The sequence below is a fragment of the Pavona decussata genome, unplaced genomic scaffold, assembly GCF_977016875.1.
Source record: "Pavona decussata unplaced genomic scaffold, jaPavDecu1.1 SCAFFOLD_321, whole genome shotgun sequence".
NCBI lineage: Eukaryota > Metazoa > Cnidaria > Anthozoa > Scleractinia > Agariciidae > Pavona > Pavona decussata.
In genome coordinates, this window is record NW_028145711.1 from 1740902 (window position 1) to 1762248 (window position 21347).

At 38.5% G+C, this 21347-nt stretch overlaps 1 protein-coding gene across 2 annotated transcripts in view; it reads left to right on the top strand.

The window, feature by feature from the left end:
* The window catches only part of LOC146453980 (uncharacterized), a 61605-nt gene that overhangs the window by 37493 nt on the left and 2765 nt on the right, over positions 1 to 21347 (top strand). The window contains exons 1-3 of one of the 2 annotated variants that reach the window (XM_085096080.1): positions 1406 to 1464; positions 3389 to 3581; positions 5642 to 5757. In XM_085096080.1, coding sequence (XP_084952206.1) covers positions 1450 to 1464; positions 3389 to 3581; positions 5642 to 5757 — 324 coding nt within the window. In that variant the 5' untranslated portion in view covers positions 1406 to 1449. Of the gene's footprint in view, positions 1 to 1405; positions 1465 to 3388; positions 3582 to 5641; positions 5758 to 21347 lie in introns of those variants that run through there. The other variant, XM_085096081.1, reaches the window with a different exon arrangement.

The window sequence follows — 21347 nt, forward strand, 5'->3', positions numbered from 1 at the left end:
GACTTACTCACATTCATTTTGTGGGGGCTGTACAAAGAGAAGCTCGGCGGTTCGCAAGTCAAATAGACTGACAAATTTTATTCAAACGGCTCAGCGGCTCGCCAGTCAAATTGAGTTTGTTGATACAACTAAGAACCAGATTGAACAAAGCGTCTGGTTTTTACGCGTCTGTTGAAGTAATACAAGCGGTGGTGGTCCCCTGTAAGTAAACGATCGTCACCCGAAGGGAAGAAAGAGACGTAAGCGATTTTTACCGACGATTTTAACTGATTGATCACGTAACTCGGTGAAAATCGATAAATTGATTTTGTGTGTCAAATCGATATTATCGATTTTCATGAAATCCAACTCGAAGTCCAACTCCAAGTCTATATAGAACTCGAAGTCTAACTCGAACTCTAACTCGAATCCAAACGGAGTTCCTACTTATGATATTTTCAAACTTTACCTCACCTTTGTTACAGTTTCTTTGTTGCGGCTATCCAGTAGAGTTCTGGAGTTTCCGTTTTCATTCAACGTTTGCGCTTTTGAAGCCGGCCCCAAACCAGAAACTTCATATTCGCCACTCGTGCGTGCGCCGAAGAAATCAATATAAGCGAATAGTCCTGTTCTGTTTCGCATTCCGTCCTTTTAGGGTCATATAACGTGATATGCAAGCGCATTCTTTTACGTAAATGTTTAAATCAATAATTAGTTACTATAAGCTCAAAAATCAAAATGACGGACTTTTTGTAGTTCATAAAAGGGCCATAGTCGCTAATAGTTTCAGGCGAATATAAGACTATCGCTATAATTTATATTCAATTATATTATTTTCAAATTTTACCTCACCTTTGATACATTTTCTTTGTTGCGGCTATCCAGCTCTGGAATTTCCGTTTTCACTAGGCGTTTGCGCCTTATTTGACGCTCAAGTCGGAATTAAGTCAGCGCGTTTAACCTCTAAATCCGGTATTTTCAAATGTTACCGAAAACCTTGACGGTTGGAACCATAACTCAAGTTGCTGCCGTTAGTTCTGTCTAGTTCGTGGTTAGACTTTGGTACCTCAACAAAGTGATAACTTTTCCCGGCGAGGGAGTTGACCGTTTGACACTTTGACTTTTGAGCTTATAGTTTCCTTTTAAAGGTGAAAGTTTCTTAAATACCAAGTTGGAAATAAAAGGGGGTCTAAAAGCCGCTCCCCGCCCACTCGGTTCATTGTAGATCTGTTCTGTTTAGGGTGATTTAGGGTGTTTAGGGTGGTCCTTAGGGTGATATAATGTGATGTGTAAGAGCATTCTTTCACGCAAATGTTTAAATCATTACTTAGTTATGAAAATTAGACCGAACCCAGGATCTTATAAAAGCAAAGACATTGTAGTTAAGCTCTCAAAACATAGCTTTGAGGAACTGAAGATACCAAGTGAAGTCTGAAGATTTGAAGATAACGAGAAGTCGGAGCCATCCAAATGTATCATTTTACAGTAAGTGAAACCGTTATCAAAAAACTAGAATTTTTTTGATATAAAGGAGCTACAGTCGGTCAAAGTTTCGCGCCATGGGCATTTATCAGGGGCACCAACGGATCGTTTCGGTAAATTACCTGTTCGAAAGGCTTAAACTCCTACAATTTTCTGAAGAGAATTTTCACTTCGAACTTTCACAATATGGGAAATTTAAGGCCTAGTGTTTTCCGATTCATAAAAAGGTCATGAAAGATATTCGGAAATGAAATAAGACCTGAGGTTCTCGGGAAATGGACAAAAATGCCCTGGTAATTTCAAAAAGACTCAAGCTACCCTACAATGACCGAACAGATAAAAATATTATAACGCGGCCTTAAAGAGTTTTAAAGGCACTCCAGATAGCCTAAAATAGCGTTTCAAAAGATCTGAGATAAAGCTGTGGTTGGGTACCCCTGATTTATTTCCTGTGGGTACTGATAAAGAGCGAAGATTCAAGTTTATATACTATTTCAGGAAATAAAGACAAGTCAGGAATTAAAAAAGGTACATTCGCTAAAATTTTAAGCTGCTTAAATATTCAAATAAAACTATAAAAATTGGTAAATTGTACTATAGCACTTGAGTTATTTCTAAGGTTTTGTTGTTGGGTAATATACTTAAGAGGGAAGGGAAGCAAGCAGCAAGTAGTAAACTGAAGGACGCAGGTATCATTTTAAGAAAACAGTGATTATTTCAATTATGTGAATAGTTTCGGTCGTTAAAATTACTCAAAAAATTGTTAGACTGAGTGTATTTTGCTGATGGCAATAGACAAAACGCTGACTCGTCATACCCTCTCGCTGATATTGATCAAAACTAAAAACACCGGTAAAACGAACACGAAACCGGAGTTTTCGAAGTAGGTGAAGCAGAGCAGCCAAGGAAATTTGTCGAAGAAGCTTTCATTTGAATTTAAAAAAATAAAAAAGGAAAGAAAGAAAAATTGACACTTTGTTTTACCCTCAGGATTCCGATCAGTGTAACAGTATGCAATTAGAAATGAAAAAAAAAAAAAAAAAGTCAAAAGGACTTACTGCAAAGAAACAATATATTGTCACGTCTATCGAAAATTATGTTTCATACTTACTGCGGGTTTGAAAAAGCTTCTGTTCACAGGACGGCGCATTGATTATTCTGGGTGATTTTGTTCATCGTGAGCGCTTTGTATTTAAAACGTCCAGAACCTAGTTTTATCCACTTTAGGTTTTAAGAGATGCCATCGGACCTGATGGCATCTTCTTGTCTAGTAAAATTTCAGCACCCAGTTTTGTAACTTTTAAAATCTCTCGGCCAACGTCACTGGCATATGTCTCATAAAATACGAACCACAATAGTCAAACCATGGTTGAAGTAGTCCATTGTAAACTGGTATACATGTTTCCTTTGGAATAAAATCCGTTATTTGACGGAGACCTTCTAAAGCTGAAGGCAGACAGGCAGACAGGCAGACAGACGGACAGAGAGGAGAAAGAAACAAAGATCGTTCCAATACAGAAAGGCTGAAAGGACTTGCTCATTATTAATGATACTTTATTCCAATTATTTTCGTTTCTCTTTGTTTTTTGTTTTCCCTCTGTTATATATTTCTATTTTTTTCTATTCTACTTAGTTACTTTTCTTATCAGTCTACTTCTTTTAAAGGGGCACAGTATTAGTTTTTTTTTAGAGGTGCCCCTCTACGCTCCTCACCCCTATTTGAATTGTGTTTATGAGCTGCGTGTTAGTCTATGTTCTTTAATATACCTCCAACTTTTGTATTTAGCACTTATCTTACAGTAAGAGTGGAGAATATAAATAAAAAAAAAAATGTCAAATGTCAAATATATCAAAACGTTTAGAGCGACTGAAGTAAACGTGCATACAAGTGATATCGAGCACAAGTTTGTTTATTTTCCTTTTTCAGGTAGCCGTGGTATTCCTGGCCTGTGTAGGAGTCAGGTCAAGTTCAAGTGTCTACACTCTTAGTTCCATTTACAGACATGGCAAGGATTGCAGCACCAATCTTGTTAGTATAGACATTGACAACTGTACAAACTCTTCTGGAAGGCGTCAATGTGAACTGAATTGGGGAGGCTATACCTCTAGCCCTTCAACATGTAAGTATAGAATGAAGACAACGAATAACTAAATAGTAAGTTACTATCAATTACAGAAAAAAAAAAAACAACAACAACAACAGGAGAGATTTATTACTCGACGTTTCGGGGTCATCGTGACTCTATTATCAAGAGACTAGTCTAAAAAACATGAAAATAAGGAAAGGTACAAGAAAAGCATAAATTAGAATGAACGGCTTAGACAAACACCTTGGCGCGGATGGAATTCGTTTGCACGTTCAGTGTTGGCTTACGCGTGCGAATATACAGCATTTCTTCTGAACGTGCAAACGGATTCCATCCGCGCCAAGGTGTTTGTTTAAGCCGTTCATTCTAATTTATGCTTTTCTTGTACCTTTCCTTATTTGCATGTTTTTTAAACTAGTCTCTTGATAATGGAGTCACGATGACCCCGAAACGTCGAGTAATAGATCTTTCCTGTTTTTTTCTATGCCTTTGCTTTAGCAAATCCCTGCCGATCAACTATCGGTTACAGTTCTCATAATAAGGTCAACTGCAATTACAAATGGCCTAAGAAGTGACTGCCTTTTCTGTTCAATCTTAAAAGTAAGACTCGTACAAAGATTACAAAGTCTTACTAACTGGGTCGAGTGTTGATGGAAGAAAGATCCTGTCCCTCGCTAAATACCTTTAAAGCAGGCATACGCAAGGGTGAATTTAGGTCTCTTAAATTTGGATAAAGTGACAGTTGCCTTACAATTTTCAATTACGTCTTTGTAAATATAAAGTAACTTTATTCTTGAGTCGAATTAAAACTTTAACTAAGGGAAAGAATCCCTCTACTAATTGGCAGCTACTCCTATTACTAAGGTAAGATACAGAAATGTTGTAGAATTATATGCTTGAGTTAATTTAAATCATCGTTAAATTATTCCCAAAAGCATAAGTGCTTAGGCCAAGGCTGCAAAACAGACTAATTAAATGGAAAGCGCGAATTCGGCCCAAAAGCCCTATTCGCAAGGAGCAGAGCTCCAAAAGCATGGATATCCGAGCGCGAGCTGCACACCCGTCGTTTGACTGAGAGCGCGTCAGTTCGTACGATTGACCTGGCAACGCCAAAGTTCGGACTGCTTTGCAGTCTAGATGTTGCCGTCCTCGTCTATTTTAACAGCAAAAGTGTTCATTTAAATAACATTTTTTATCACGTTAAACCAACTCTCATCTTGAAAAACAGGGGATGTTATTCGTGGAATATTAAACAGTTCTTAATTTAACATATTTTTTGCCTTTTTTCAGTTTACCTGCGCGAAATGGATATGAAAAGATTAATATAATCATACCATGCATATCCAACACTGAAGCGCGAGTGGAATAATTGTTTTGTTAAAAACAATTGGGAAATAGTGCAAGCTCTCGTGATGTTTCGTGTTAAGCCTGGACTGAAGGCATACATCACCGTCCCCGACAGGAGCTGAACCTAAAAAGACCTTCCGATTACTTAAGGCCATTAAATGTGAGAAACATCCTGCTTACTGATATGATTTGAATATCGATAAGAGAATATTTGAACAAAAAAAAAAAAAAAAATGATGCTATGTTTTAAGCCTGGGGAGTAAATGGGAGACGTATTTGATGTATTCTTTTTTTCAGTTAGTGCACAAGCATACTCGGAAAAAGAATCAAAAATCTGATTTGTCCCAATTAATAGGAGTCGAACTTTTGACCTTCAAATTACTAATTCGGATGACATCACATTTCTTTCATACATATGTCTGATCGACTTTCAAATCCTAGGGGCGGGGGGATTTTTTTTTTTCCGACCGAAGATGAGATTTTGCTATCAGAAATGACCATTCTCCTTGCTATCATTAAAATTCCCCCAATCGCAATTTTTTTTATTTCATGCCCTGCTCACCGAGGGAGGGGAAGGGCCTCTGAAGCCCCGACAAATGTCTCCCCACCTCTCTGTCATATTGAGGCCATGGAAGCCCTTTGTTTTAGCGGCTGGAGACCAAGAATATTTTAGTCAATAATAGTCTGTATTTAACAACGTGCTTGATGAAATCTCACCCGCAATTTTTATACATTGCTTCTTTAAGATTTTCAGATAAAAAGCCAAGGAGAGGAACGAAGATGTATTCAGGTTCACTATAAAGGCGTTCACTACGCACTCAAGGTCATCCAGAAAGGGTCAAATCCAACCTTAGTGTTTGAGGTAGCTCACGTAAAACAGATTCATGATTCGACCCATTCAAGCTCTAAGGGTTATCATAAGGATTCATTTGGCTTGAATTCCATGATCACTTCAATGGCAACCTATATGGTGTAACTCTCTCTCCCTAACTCCCTAACGTTACTGAATGTTTTAATACAACTTTGTCGAAATCCCGGCCTCATTCTCAAACAAAGTGCTTCCATCGATCTGGTTCACTCACAATTTTATACCACAATGTGAATGATCGACATACCGTATTAATGAAAAAGAAACCAAATTTTGCTAATTTGTTTTCAAAGAGCTTTCAAGTGCTCTCCTTCTGGCGAGAAGGGCACCAAAACTCGATGAGTGTAGCGAGTGGTACGAGGCTTGCCGCGGGGCGGCGGTGGAAGGAGCAGCGCTCGTGGTGTTACACCGACTTGGAGACGGGAAAGGGTCGTATTATTTCACAATTTTTGTTGTGTCTGATAACTCGCTAAAGGGCCTATTACGAGCTGTTAATGCCGTGAACTCCTGGTGCTGCTTGATACTGGTGCAACTTTTTTTTCTTTCGTACGAAATGAAAACTTAATGTTGCCCTTACTGCTATATCTTCGCAGTTGGCTGCAAGGATTCATTTTGATTAAGCTAATTCAACTTTTGTTCTGAGCTCGCTCCCCCATTCGGTATTAAAACGTTTCGTTTTTGTAGCCGCGAATGAGCCTTTGAAATACACTTTTTTTATAAAAAAAAAAAGTTTGGTTTTCCGGCCCAGGCTGAATTTATATATTTATACTGGTTCTAGGCTGAAAAATAATTCTTGTATTATTCTTTAATTGCAGCATTAATATGACACTTCCGTTTTAGAATATATTTGGTATCAATATCACAGAAAAAAAATATCATGACGCTTTTAGCAGTTTGATTCATTTCTGTTGTGGTGTATACTGTGCATATATATATATATATATATATATATATATATATATATATATATATATATATTAGCTTTTATTACATGTACCGTTCATCGAACTGTCATTAGCATCGAACATTTGGCTATAGCTAGTGTAGGTTTTTTCGTTTTGTTGGCTGGTTTGCCGTTTGGAGAAAGGAATAATTTTATACGGTTGAGTTAAAAACATATAATTGTATTGTATTGACAGATTTTCAACACACAAATATATCCTTTTCAAAATCTCAGCCTCGTGTTTATTCTTAAAATATTCCTCAAATTTAAGCCTCAATATTCTTGTAAAATATATTCTTATAAAAACAAGAAAAGAAAGAAAAGAGTGTATAATCAGTTTAAATTAAGTATTGATAGCCGTTATTGAACTAGATGTGTTGTGACGATATTGCTCGAGTTGTTTTTTGTAAGTTTAGAAGCCAGACCGGAAATATTGTCCAAAATTCAAAAGAGACAGTTGGGTTGTGCAAGAAGTTGCGAACAAACTGGCCGCGAACTGCTACTGAGAACTCAAGTTTTATAAAGACGATTGTAACCAGAAATAAACCATGTACAAGTGATATACAATATTTGTTGACATTTTCGTTTGCATTGGCAGGAGCATCGATGCAATAGAAGTCCAACTGACGAGCCGTTTAACTTCAAAGAGAAGCGTTTTCGAATTAGAGGCCGCAGACGCTACAGACGCTATGCATACCAGCCCGCTATTGCTACTAATAGATCTATGTGCATCGGTGCAACTGATAACTGCAGCGAAAGCCTGGCCCTTGTCATTCCATCTAGTAGTATAGACAAGGACAGGAGATGTAGATTTAGGAGGGGTTGAAAAAATGACATGATGTTAGAAGACAAGAAAAGCTCGGTCACACTTGTATTCACACTTGCATTTTCAAAAAGGTTCAGAATTGCACTGGTTCACACTTGTATTTTGATAAGCAACAATTCAATACAACACAGGTACAATTTTTATTTTGTATTTACAATTGCGTTCAAATAAAACATTTAACGCAAACTCACCGGCGTATCCGCTTCATCATGACCACTAGCATATAACTTGCTCCTGCCGTGCTTATTGATGATTTGTTTTAAAAAATGAAATGAGTAAAAACACTTCAGCCTCTCGTTCAATTGCTGTTACTTTAAACCTGCTGTCTGGCATTGTTCTTAATATCAACTTGAATCCTGATTGTTAAGTTGAGTTTACTACGATGACTCGAATGAGGATTTAAAGTGAGTGAGATTCGCTTTTCTCTTCCTGCAAGCAAGTACTGTGTGCACTGAGGAATTAATCCCAGCCATTATACCTTTAGATTCTAGTACGACTACGAATAATACGAGATTTTACTTCATGTTTTTGGCGAGATTAACTAAAGAAGAGGTAACTATATATATCCCAGGAAGCTTCATAGTTTGTTAGCGACAAACTTGTAGCAATTGTTTTACATTATGATAGCTGCTGAAGCCCTTTCCGCTCTCACAAAAATTCATAGTAAAACTGACGACAGCTATATCGTTTTCCCGCCAAACTGACACTGGTTCACGTGCGCGCACTCTTTGTCTATTGGAAACACTTGCGCTTGTACTCATACTAGAACTTAAAGATTTCTTATCGCGCCTGATGAAGCACAAAGCCCGAAGTTTTGACCGGACGTTTCAAAAGAAAGTTAGGTCCTCAACAGAGATCTGATAAAATTGTAAATGGTTTGAACCCGGGAGTCATGTCATAAGTACGTAAATTATGATCATCCGGGTGAGTGTAGTCCTGAGAAGGACTGTTTGTGGTGACTTTGACTGACGTTTCGACAACCTGAGCGGAAGTCATCTTCAGAGTCAAGTGAATTGTGGAACGTCAGAAGGTAGTATATACGTCTCTGGTTGTTAACATGATTGGTCAACGAAGTCCAGATGTTATTGGTCGTTTGTCAGTAAGCCGCGATGTTATTGGCTGTGAAGACTGTAAAAAGTGATTGGTGCGTTTCGATCCGTCTTTTGTTAGTCAAAAAGTCCGTGGGTCTATTGTTAGTAAAATGTCCATTGTTTGCCTGTCTTGTTGTTGTTGTCAATAAGTCGTTTGTATGGTGCAGGTAGTTGTAGGCAACGGTTGAGTTGCGTTTGTTTTAGGTAAGTAAAGCAGCTTTCCAGAGTGAGTCGTTGATAGTAATTTGTACTGTAGGTAATGCACTTGGCAGAGTCCCAGTCGATTCTGTGGTTCGTTTGTAAATGGTGCTCAGCAATGTGATTGTTGATATCACCATTTCTAGTTGCTCGTTTGTTTTCAGTCAGTCGTACGTTCAAATTTCTGCCGGTCTCACCAATATAAGTGGCCTGGCAGTCGCAGCATTTGATCTTGTAAACTGCTCCCTGTCTGTGGTTCGGTTCGTCTTTGTCCTTAACTTTCGTCAGTAGTTGTCGTAAAGTGGTTATAGGTTTGTGAGCTACACGGATATTGTAGGGTTGTAGAATCAGTGCGATAGTCTCAGAAGTGCCCCTTACGTAAGGTATAGTTACAGTAGTTACGGGAGCCGCGTCGTTGTTTGTGACGTTAGGTTCAGTGTTCTTGTAAGTGTTGCGTCTAACAAAGTCCTTGTTATAGTTGTTCTTGTCGAAGGCGTTGTCTAAGTAGTTGTTTTCGTCTGCGAGTCTGTCAGGTGAGTCACAAACCAGTTGTGCTCGCCTTGTTAAGGTCTGTATAGTCGTTGCTTTGTGAGAAGTAGGGTTGTAGGATGACTGGTCCAGTAGTCTGTCAGTATGTGTTGGTTTCCTGTAAACCGTAGTACTTAGTTTGTTGTTGTTGTTGTTGTTACGGGTAACTAAGCGGTCTAGAAAAGGTATCTTATCATTTTCTTCGATCTCCTTAGTAAACTGTATGTCAGCATTCTGTCTCGTGAAAATTGTCGATTTCGTCTTTTTGCACTGCTGTAAAGGTGTCGTCTACGTACCGTAACCAGAGCGGTAGTGTCCGTTTGTAGGTTGCTAGGGCTTGTTCCTCGATATCCTGCATGACAATTTCTGCTACAACAACAGAAACTGGTGAGCCCATAGCTGTTCCGTGTAACTGTAACTAAAGAATGTTTGCCTTCAATACGAAAATATGAAAATCTAGTGCCGACGAGCGGCAATTACGTTTTTGCAGTATTGGTGGAACAAATTCCTCAGGCCAAATTCCTCAGGGCATAAAGTACTTAATTGCACGACGCCACTGAAAATACTTTTAAAGTTCTCGCTGGATGTCTTCTAAGCCTGTCATAATAAATCAATAAATAAACAAGTCAAAATTTATTTAATTACGCCAAATTTGATCAGCTCTGGCGAAACTTAGCTATTCAATAAATTAATCAAATAGAAAGATCCTCGCAGTAAGTACCCAACTAAAGCAGTTGCAGAAAGAAAACCGAAAAAAATTCAAGGTTAAACGGGATTCGGACCCATGACCTCTGCGATACCGGTGCAGTGTTCAGTCTACCAACTGAGCTATCAAGCCAACTGGGAGCTGGTCATATTGACAATATCATCAGCTCCCAAAATCAAGAGTACCTCATATTCCACTAAAATAAAAACATTGGTGTTCTATATACACCAATGCACGGTCGTGTAAAGCTCCTTTGTTTGTTCTTAAATCACAAAGGCTTGCTTGACGTCTTGTTTGGTGTCGTGAAAGAAGCACTGATGTGCGTGACGTAGAATATTTAGTAGGTCTGATAAATTATTTGTATATGACATACTTTAGTTTCTCCCCAGGTTTGGACATGTTGCAAACCATGATATCATAGGGTGGGTTTTTTTGGGAGAATCCAAAAACGGATTTGTGATCTCAGATCATTCGGATGAGGAATAATGTCACGAAATAGTAACGCGAGCAATACTTTAAAAATTAGTGAGCAAAGCAGATTGCACAATTGTACTCCGGCAAAGTCCGAAGTTAATACACTGCATGACAATGATGTAACTGCACGCGTAGTATTAAGCTAAATAAGGAAGAGTAACGTGTGTAATTGTGTAATTGAAATTAAATTTAGTAGCATTACAATAGTGTAGGCTTGGGATTATACTGTTCTCGTGATTGTGGTAACAAGATGCCCCCCTAATGGCATTTACACTGAATGCTTAATGGTTTTCGCAACAACCCCCCATTTATTCCTCATTGTATTCTTCGCAGATTTTAAAAAACTATCCTCCCTTCGCAATTGAGATAATTGAATGGTTTTATTCAGAGAGAATGCGCGATATTTTATTTTTGTGTTACAGGGAATCATACCGGAAATAACTCTGCGATAACGTCATAACCCCCGCATTGAAATATTCGATCTGTTTGTGAAAGTGTAGTTTCTTCGCTGTGAACTCTCCCAATTTCCACCGTTTAAACTGTGGAGTACTACTTAGAACTTATTATTTCGATTTACCACTCGCAAATTAAAAGGTTTGTTCTCTTTCTGAAAACGGCAGATCAGAGTCTTAAATTCATACATTTGGCCGCCATTGAACGAAAACAATCTTCTAAATGCTGATTTGCTTTGACGTCACACAGGTAGAGATGAGTGGGTCCCCTCCCTCATGATATACGCGCCGATAATGGCTTTTGATTGGGCCGTTTTTGTTGAACACAATCAGAACAATACATCCCATCTGGGAGAGGGCAGAATTTAATGTAGGTTTAATGAATAAATCAAATGATGATTTGACGTCACACAGGAGGGGATGAGTGGGTCCCCTCTCTCGTAATATGTGCCTAAATAATAGATTTTGATTCGGCCGCTTCTGTTGAAGGCAATCAGAACAACACATCCCTACTAGGGGAGAACATATTTTAATGCATAAATTAATGTGCTGAATTCTGACTACTACGAAGACAAAAAAAAAAAGATACCTGACACAGCCTGCCCTGCGGGCATTCCGTGTAAAAATACTTGTTGCGCAAATAGACTTTCTACCTAGTAACGAATTGTGAACGGAACTGTGCATCGCTAATATTGTAGATTGGATCAGAGATTTTCAGATGGTGAATGTTAAATAAATCTTCAGATAAGGAAAGAATTACAGTCCTCTTCAGTTTGTGAACCGGCAAGTGCTGACCTCATGAAAGATTCTGCGACATTTGGCGAGCAGAATATTAAAAAAACGTCTTTGTTTCCAGCTAATATTACAACATTTTTCAACAGTTTTCATTCTTTGTTTTCTTTTCTTTTTTTTTGTTTACGAAATTCGGCGGAATATTTGCTAAGATTAAGACAGATGAGTGTTAACATCAAATTGTAGTGTCTATTTATATTTTAGAAACCAATTCGCCGGCATTTCACATCACCCGCAATTAATATAGTCGTCACACTACATCGTGCACAATCATGTTATTCTGGCTAAAAGGTTAAAACGGTCATTGTTTTCTTCGCTAGCTTAAGAGAAACAAAATAACTTGGCAACCACTGGGCAACAACTGGGCTAATCCGGCAATGGTGCTTAATAATCAGTTTCATAGATGTTGATGAGCTCCATAGTAAGCCGGAGTGTTTGTGTGGTTCCGGTTCAAAGAATTAAAGTATCAGTCAGTCGCTTCTAATTGGGTGTAGAGAAAGAAAACAAAGCAGAAATTAAATAGATAGTATTTGCAACGCCGGAAGCATTTTCTGTCGAAGAGTCCAGAATACTAATATGCGCTATCAGATGTTCTGTAGCAAAACATTAAAAGAAACGGAAAAATTAATACAGAACTTTGATCATCGTCATCGTATATTTGCCATGCTCGCTCCTTTCTGTTATTGAATCAGGCTACACACTGTATCGAAAGTGAAAGTGAAAGTTAGCCCGTCGGGGAAATCTTGTGGTTGTTTACCGCAGATAATGGTTGTGGTCTCATCAAAGAGTTCCGTAACTCTTAAACACTTAAAAGTGTTTATATCAGTCTAGTGTCTGTAATTTCCGACCTAATTTAAAGATTTACAAACGACAACAGACTGATGGAATCCATCCATGTCCAATACTGTCGCGGAAATACTAAGTTACCAACCAAAATGTTCCGGTTGAATACAAAACGTGCATCTCATTATCCGTTGCGTAAGATTCGTGCCGAGCGTCCTCCTTTCTTACGGAGCGTCATTTACAAAACCAGTGCGCGAGTGTTCTTTAGTGTTTGACCACAAAATAAACGCTCTTTCATGAATATTACGATCCCTTTACGGGTTTAATAGACCTGCGAAGCTTGGCGTTTGCATAGGCGAGCGTTTGCTCGGGAAAACCATTCTCGTCCCCAGAGCCTCCTGTCCCTCTTAGCCGGCGGGGCCTTCGCACGAGGGAAAAGGAGGCTCTGGGGACACAGGATTTGATTGGCTAGTTCCTGACAAAAGAAATCTAAAACGGAAGTGAAAATGTTAGCGGCAGAGATCGGCGGCCTGGCGCGAAAAATAAAAGTAGCGTAAAAAGGAAATGCAGCACGATGGCGGACGCTAAAAAATCGCTAAAGATTCTCCGAAAAAGCCGTTGGCAAATTTGTTAAACATCTGTAGGTGTTATAATCAAACGGGTTTTTAGAAACCGCTCTGTCAATAGTTTCGTGAAGGAAACACGGTGTGGAGTTGGCAAAAGTCTTTTAGCGTTTTTGTTCGGGAAGGGAAGTTACGTTTTCCTAAAAAAAAACCTGTCAACCTTGTTTTCACAAGATAAAAAACATTTACGAATTGCAGTCTTTAATGAAAAAGAGACTATCTTCGCAGGAGCTTTCGTTGGCTGAGATCGAGACAAAAGTGAAAGAGCTCGCAGTTCTACGCAATTGAATGGCTAAAAAATTTCCCGAGCCTATCGGTGCAAACTGCTTCTCGCCCAAGTGGCGATCACAAATGGCTGGAGCATTCCCCACAAATTTCTAACTTGGAATAAAGCACAGTAAGGGACATCTCTCTCAGCTCTATAGCTTTGTGATGTAAGGCAGCAAGAAGGCCTCTATCTCATTTATGTTGGTATCCAGCAGCATTGTAAAATATGTTCTTTCTGTTTGAGTTCACTTCAATGATATGATGACAGGATCCACCATCTCTAAGGAATTTGAAATTATATCTCTTGTTTTCTCTGTTGCTGTTACATCTGGAAACATGACACTTAGCATACCTTGGAACAGGTCTAAAAATAATTATTTCCCTATCAATATTATTAAGTTTTGCAACATCCATTTTTTGATTGTTTTTTTTTTCAGGGGGGGGAGGGGTTGGTGGTGGAATTTGGGAAATGACCTACTTGAAAGTGGAAGAGGGCAATACAAATAATTTACATGTGCACTGTCATCCCTTCAAATCTTATACTGTTAGAATTATCTTTGAGACATAAAAAGGGTGTCACTAAAAATATGAAAATTCATTGTATTTTATGTCATAATAGAAATTGCATTCAACATTTTGTCTTTTTTAGAACAACTTTTTTATTTACCTAATATTTGGAACACTCATTGAACCCAATGAACTCAAAATAAATCTCTTGAAGGCTACAGACACATAACACAGTTAAACACACAAATGTCAATGTGTAATATAATAAGTGAATGACTTAATGTGTGCTGAAGTCAAAATGAGTGAAATTATACAGATATGGATAATCCAACCCGATGAATCTGTATGGTAGTTAATTTGCAGGCATACATGCTAGAGATGGAGTGTTACTAGTTTGCCCGACAATCAGTCATCTGTGTATAACAGTATGGGCACAGATTATCCTTCTAATGACATTCATGTATTAAAATTATTAAAAGTATAATTGTTAATAGAACTGAGTGGAGTGCAAAGTTCAATATTTAGTAATTTATTACACCCATTTTGAAATCACATTTTCTTTTTGTCAATGTTAATATTTATTGATTTGCCTCAAGAAACCCATTTTTTAAGTGGTTATTATATTTTATTTTATTTTCATGGGCTAAAGGGATGCAATTTGGAGACAAAAAAAGTGTAATTCGTGAATAAATCGCACTGTTGAGAGCCAATCAGATTGCAAGGATCACCAGTGATTTTAAAATAGGTGTAATAAGCATAGAACCAAATTTTTGAATGATCCATCAGATGGTCCATCTTTATTATAAATTGAGCCCTCGAAACGCCAGGTCCATCCTAAAAATGCGAACATACTGTAGTCATTTTCCTTTTAATGATTTGCATAACATTGTACAAGATTAACCCTCACAGGTTTGTATAGTGTGATTTAGGCTGATCACAAAGTGTATAGTTCTAGAGTATCTATATGTTTATTGTGAAAAGAAGAAGAATAAAACTTGTTACCATTCTCAATGAGATGTGCCTCATCAACTGCAGCTGCTTTGATCTTTTCCCTAATCTCGATCACCACTGTCCAAAACCTGCCTATTTTTTTTTCAATAAACTTGAATACACTTAATATTCCTTCCATTTAATTTGGGATACAGAGAGGTCAAGCGATTCGCGTCAAAGAATCATTGCAGATGATAGTTTCATGCTGTCAAGTTTGATATCTGATTCCGTATCAGCACATTCAACGGCGATGCGACCAAAATGATGTAGTCACTGACCTCGAGCCATGGGTCAAAACAAAGGGCAAAAGCTGGAATATCAAGGATTTGTCGAAGGCAGAGACACCTGACACATCCCTCCTTTTTTTCGACAATAATTCTAATTGCGTTCCTGGAAGCTGCTCACGAAGAGAACTCGATTCCAAAATAAGGAGACGCAGAACATTCGCCAGTATCTCAATAAACTTATCGCCTCTAGCAGCCGCCATGTTATTCTCACTAAATTTAATGACATTTCAAGACTTCATACATGAAGACCGGAAGTCCTAGAATCTAGGACTTCCGCATTTCTGTGTCCCCAGAGCCACTTGGTCCTCGTGCCCAGCCTCCAGCGGCTAAGAGGACCAGGCGGCTCTGGGGACGAGAATGCGGGAAAACATGCGGCAATTTTGAACAGCACACCTTGTAACAGAAGCGGAAATCAAGAGCCATGCAACGTTCTTTGGCGAATATCAAGATCCCTTTACGGTTTTAATAGGCCTGCCTAGCTCAGGGTGCAATTTTCCTAAACACGAGTACAATTTACAACTTTCTTAGGAAAATATTAGAGGAGAAAGAAGAAGTCTTTCTCTACAGCATTGCAGCCGGATTAAAACATGAAGAAACTTCTTCGTGATGTTTTAATTTAATCGTTTATAACATTTTTTCACCATGAACAAACCAGAAACGCAAACTAACGCGCAAGCGAATGAACGAGCGGACGGACAACCGAACAACCAGGTCAAGAAGGTCAGAAAACAAGCTGAAGACAGCCGCAAACGTTGAACGCTCAGAGTCGTCAAAGTCACAAGCCACAGAAGCGTACAGTCCCTCGATGACTACGATGAAGCCGACGAGGAAGAGCAACGATGACCTACTCTTCCATTTTTTCAAGTATATTTATTATAAGCAATCACATAATTTTCCTCGTGTAGTTTGCTTTTAATTTTTTAAAGATTACAAATTGCAAGTTGCACTCGAATTCAAGTGATTGCCTACACTTGTCTAAGCTTCTTGAAGAAAAATAAAATGATTTGATCAAAACGAAGTTATCGATCGTATTATCTGATGGACTTAATACACTCTGTTTTTTTTTTTGTAAGAACATCTAATCGGATTTCTTCTAACCATGAAAAGTAGCGATCTTTGATTCCATTACAAATGACAACATGTCACTTAAACCAATATTGTGGTTTATAGCTTAACAAGACCAGAAACATTCGTTCAGATGCAAGCACTATCTTCTTTTACGCTTTTATCTTGTATCTTCTTGTATTGACATTTCTTGAGAGGAGACTTAAACCGAAAACTTCGCAAAGATACAAAGACCCACCGAGGACTTCGAAAATGCGTAAACTAAGCCGTGATAGCCGTAGCACTTGTCAATTGCTATAGTTGATTTTGTTACCTTATTGACCAGCAGTGTACGTCACGAAATTCGACCAATCAGAATGCGTTATTTGACTGAGTAGTCTTCGCGCCCAAGAACATCAGTCTGGAGAGGTCAGCCTGTCGAAACTCGTTTTTCCCCGGTTAAAATTCGTTTCAAAGTCAGAGAAAGAAATTGGCTTATTGCTGGTTAGGTTACTTTTTAAGCTGTAGCATTTGTTCGCGTTTGTAGCCATTTCAAAGGTGACGACCTCGCGCCTGCCGCCATGTTGTTTTGGTCGTTGATTTACTGCATTTCTTGAGGCTAAAGCTACTTACTCTTGCTTGTTTTGGCTAATACTTTTGCACATTAAGCTAGCTTACCCTTTCTACTTTAGAATTTTCGTGGTCTACCCGGGTCTACCCCTTATGATTTTTCCGTTGGAAGCCGTTGAACTAATAGCGAAACTATGAAGAGAGCGTGTAGACAAAGTAGCTCAACTCCCGGAAAACCGACCGGAAAAAGCCAACGAGCGAATGCTTTTTCTCTCCAACAAATCCAGGAAGGAAATTTAGATCTTTATCACCCTGAGATAAAAGAAGTAAACTACAAATGAGCAAAATAAATGAAAAATACACTGCAAGCAGTCGTACTTTTTCCTTAGATTAAGCGCGCAAAGAAACAGTAAAATTATGCAAATTACAAAAATGAACTCGCTCGCAGCCTCCCCGCTCGCTAGATCCTTCGCGTACCGCAGAACTTAGGAGAAAGAGACCGCGTCTATAAGCAGACGTGATGGCAATAAACGTAAAAAAATATTCTCGTCTTTGGTTGTCTCCGAACCGGGAATAACACAACGGAATCGCCTTGTGTATCTAAGAAGAAGCATCTACGTCTGCCACTAGACCGTTAAAATTTGCCAAATTGCTCTCTTTAGTGACAGTTTTTTGGAAAAGGAAGCAAAGTTTGAATGCCCAGTTTAAACGCGACTGTCAGTCGACCTAAGACTTACGTTCGGGAGATGTATACTCGATCTTGACCAAAGGCAAACGAGCCATCTCCATATTTTTACTCAGCACCCTTTGTGGGTTGTGACGCACACCGCCCGCTTACTGGCATTACATTACCACAACCTTAGCCGGCTATCGGTTACATCAACAAAAGTTTTGTTGCCTATCAGAATTGTTTATCCATGATGATCCGCTTACCAACTCCACAGGTCTGGAATACGCAGAAAACGTACGTGCTTCTAAGAACCTCTCGACTACAGAAAAGATAAACTTCACGGCGTCGAACCTCCCATAAGCGACCACCCAAATTTCCAAGCTTTAGTGGTCACTAACGAGAGTTAAACCATGGGGGAGACTCCTCCGGAAAATAAAAGCCGGAAATAAAAGCCGCCACTCCGGTTTTTTTTTTTTTTTTTTTTTTTTTTTTTATGATAGGAACGTCTAATTTTGGAGCTGAGGCTGACCGTTCTTATATTTTATTGCGATTTGAGGCTGAAAACGTTCTTAAGATGTTCTTAAATTACATGGTATAAACTACATGTATTTTAGTAAATCAATGAGGACGTGACCAGGACACCTATCAAAGTGCATTGCCTGTAGAGATATGGTATCAAGAACTGCTGATTATGACAAACCGAGATGTGTGTCGCCATTGTTAATGTATACAAAACATGGCATTAATTTGCATTTGTTACCTTGATTTTATATAGTAAAACATGTATTAAGCGGACACCCTCGGGACCCTTGCTAGTGCCCGCTTAATACAAGGTATCCGCTGAAAACAGGTTCCCTTAGAATTCGTCTTAAAGGGTCATATTAACATTCCTCTGTGTTAAAAGGCCTTGAAAGGTTCAAACACCATTCCCGTGAACAGAAAGGTGTTTGGCAGACCAAAAACCAGATCGGGTTTATTCACCAGCGCTGAAAACCTACTGAACACCCAAACGAAATAACAATTCTTATAGAAGCAGTTGTGCACGTTCCAAAGCTCATGGCCATGTGGTTATCCAAGCTTTTAAAGCGCCCAACAAACCCAGGAAAAGTGAAAATTACTGGAAAGAGGGTGAGCAAATCGGTGTGTATCGTTTGGTGCCACCTACCCTGCGAGCAGTGGTTTATCCACCAAATGCTACACTACGAAAGGGTTCTCTCCCTTTCGTAGCGTAGTGTCTGGTGGAGAAACCAGTGCTCGCGGGGTAGAAGTTTTATACCCTGCAAGTACATTTTTAAAGGGGACACGTTTTCATGTAACTGGTTGAGACAGAAATTGATGAAGGATTTGTATTATGTAATTAGTTTTACAGTCATGTCTCTAGGTACACGAATTTCCTGTTTGCCACACAAACGTTTTGTCGGTGAGATCACGTATTACTAATTTGATCACTTTTGCCAACAGAGAAAGCATTTCCTGTTTGTGTCTACAAAGATGTGTGTTTTATAAATTAAAAGGCATTGTAGCTAAGTTCCTCAAACCATAGCTCTGAGGGACTGAAGATCACAAGTGAATAGAAATACGGGGTCCCGGAGGTCTAAAGATTTGAAGATAACACGAAGTCGGAGCCATCCAAATGTATTTTTTTAAAGTAAGTGAAACCGTTATCAAAAAAATAGATTTTTTTTCTGATACACAAGAGCTACAGTCGGTCAAAGTTTCGCGATATGGGCATTTATCAGGGGCACCAACGAATCGTTTCGGTAAATTACCTGTTGGGAACGCCCTTAAACTCCTACAATTTTCTGAAGAGAATTTTCACCTCGAACTTTCGTGATATAGGAAATTTAAGGCCTGGTGTTTTTGGATTGATAAAAAGGTCGTTTCGGGTGCCGAAAAAAGGTCAGCTAAGATTTTCTGAAAGAAAATAATACCTAAGGTTTTCGGAAAATGGACAAAGATGCCTTATAGTAATTTCGAAACGACTCAAACTCCCATAGAATGAACGAAAAGATAAAAAATATTATAGCGCGGCCTAAAATGAACCGACGGAGTTTTAAAAACACTCCAGATAGCCTAAAATAGCGTTTCAAAGAATCTGAGAGAAAACTGTCGTTGGCTGCCCCTGATTTATTTCCTGTAGGTACTGATAAAGAGCGAAGATTCAAGTTTGTATGCGATTTCGGGAAATAAAGACAAGTTAGAAATAAAAAAAAAAAAAGGTACATTAGCTAAAATTTTAAGCTGCTTAAATATTCAAATAAAACTATAAAAATTGGTAAATTGGACTATAGCACTTGAGTTATTTGCTAAGGTTTTGTTGTTGGGTAATAAACTTAAGAGGGAAGGGAAGCAAGCAGAAAGTAGTTAATGAAAGGACGTAGGCATAATTTTAAGAAAACAGTGATTATTTCAATGTGATTACTTCCGGTCGTTAAAATTACTCCAAAAAAATGATTGGCTGACTGTATTTCACTGATGGCAACTGAAAAAATGCTGACTCATCATACTTTATCGCTGATATTGATCAAAACTAAAAACACCAGTAAAACGAACACAAAACAGGTTTCGAAGAAGGTTAAGTAGAGCGGACAAGAAAATTTATCGAGGAATCTTTCATTTGAATTTGAAATATAAAAAGAAAGAAAGAAAAATTGACACTTTGATTTACCCTCAGGATTCCGATCAGTGTAACCGTATGCAATTGAAAGTCAAAAAGACTTACTGCAAAGAAACAATATATTGTCATGTCTATCGAAAATTATGTTTCATACTTACTGCGGGTTTGAAGAGCTTTTGTGCACAGGACGGCGCATTGATTATTCTGGCTGATTTTGTTTATCGTGAGCGCTTTGCATTTAAAACATCCAAAACCTAGTTTTAATCACTTTAGGTTTTGAAAGATGCCATCGGACCTGATGGCATCCTCTTGTCTAGTAATAACTTCAGCAGCCAGTTTTGTAACTTTGGAAGTCTCTCGGCCAACGTCACTGGCATATATGCCATAAAATACGTACCACAATAGTCAAACCATGGTTGAAGTAGCCCATTGTAAACTGTTATACACGTTTCCTTGGGAATGAAATCCCTTATTTGACGGAGACCTTTTAAAGCTAAAGGCAGACAGGCAGATGGACGGACAGAGAAGAGGAAGAAACAAAGAGCGTTGATACTTTATTCCAATTATTTTCGTTTATTTATTTTTTCGTTTTCCCTCTGCTATATCTTTCTAATTTTTTTAATTCTACTTAGCTACTTTTGTTATCAATTTACGTCCTTTAAAGGGGCACAGTATTAGTTTTACTTTGAATTGTATTTTTGAGCTGCGTGTTAGTCTATGTTCTTTAATATACCTCCACCTTTTGTATTTAGCACTTATCTAACAGTAAAAGTGGAGAGTATAATAAAAAAATGTCAAATGTCAAATATATCAAAACGTTTAGAGTGACTGAAGTAAACGTGCATACAAGTGATATCGAACACAAGTTTCTTTTTTATTTTTCAGGTAGCCGTGGTATTCCTGGCCTGTGTAGGAGTCACGTCAAGTTTAAATGTCTACACTCTTAATTCCATTTACAGAGATGGCAAGAAGTGCGGGCAAAATCTTGTCAGTATAGACGCTGACAACTGTACGAACTCTTCCGGAAAGCGTCAATGTCAACTGAATTGGGAACGCTTTTCTTCTAGCAATTCAACGCGTAAGTATTAAATTAAGACAACGAATAACTAAATAGTAAGTTACTATCGGTTTCGATTCTCCCGCAAGGTCAACTCCCGTTACAAATGGCCTAACTCTGCTCAATCTTAAAAGCGAGACTCGTACAAAGACTGCTAAG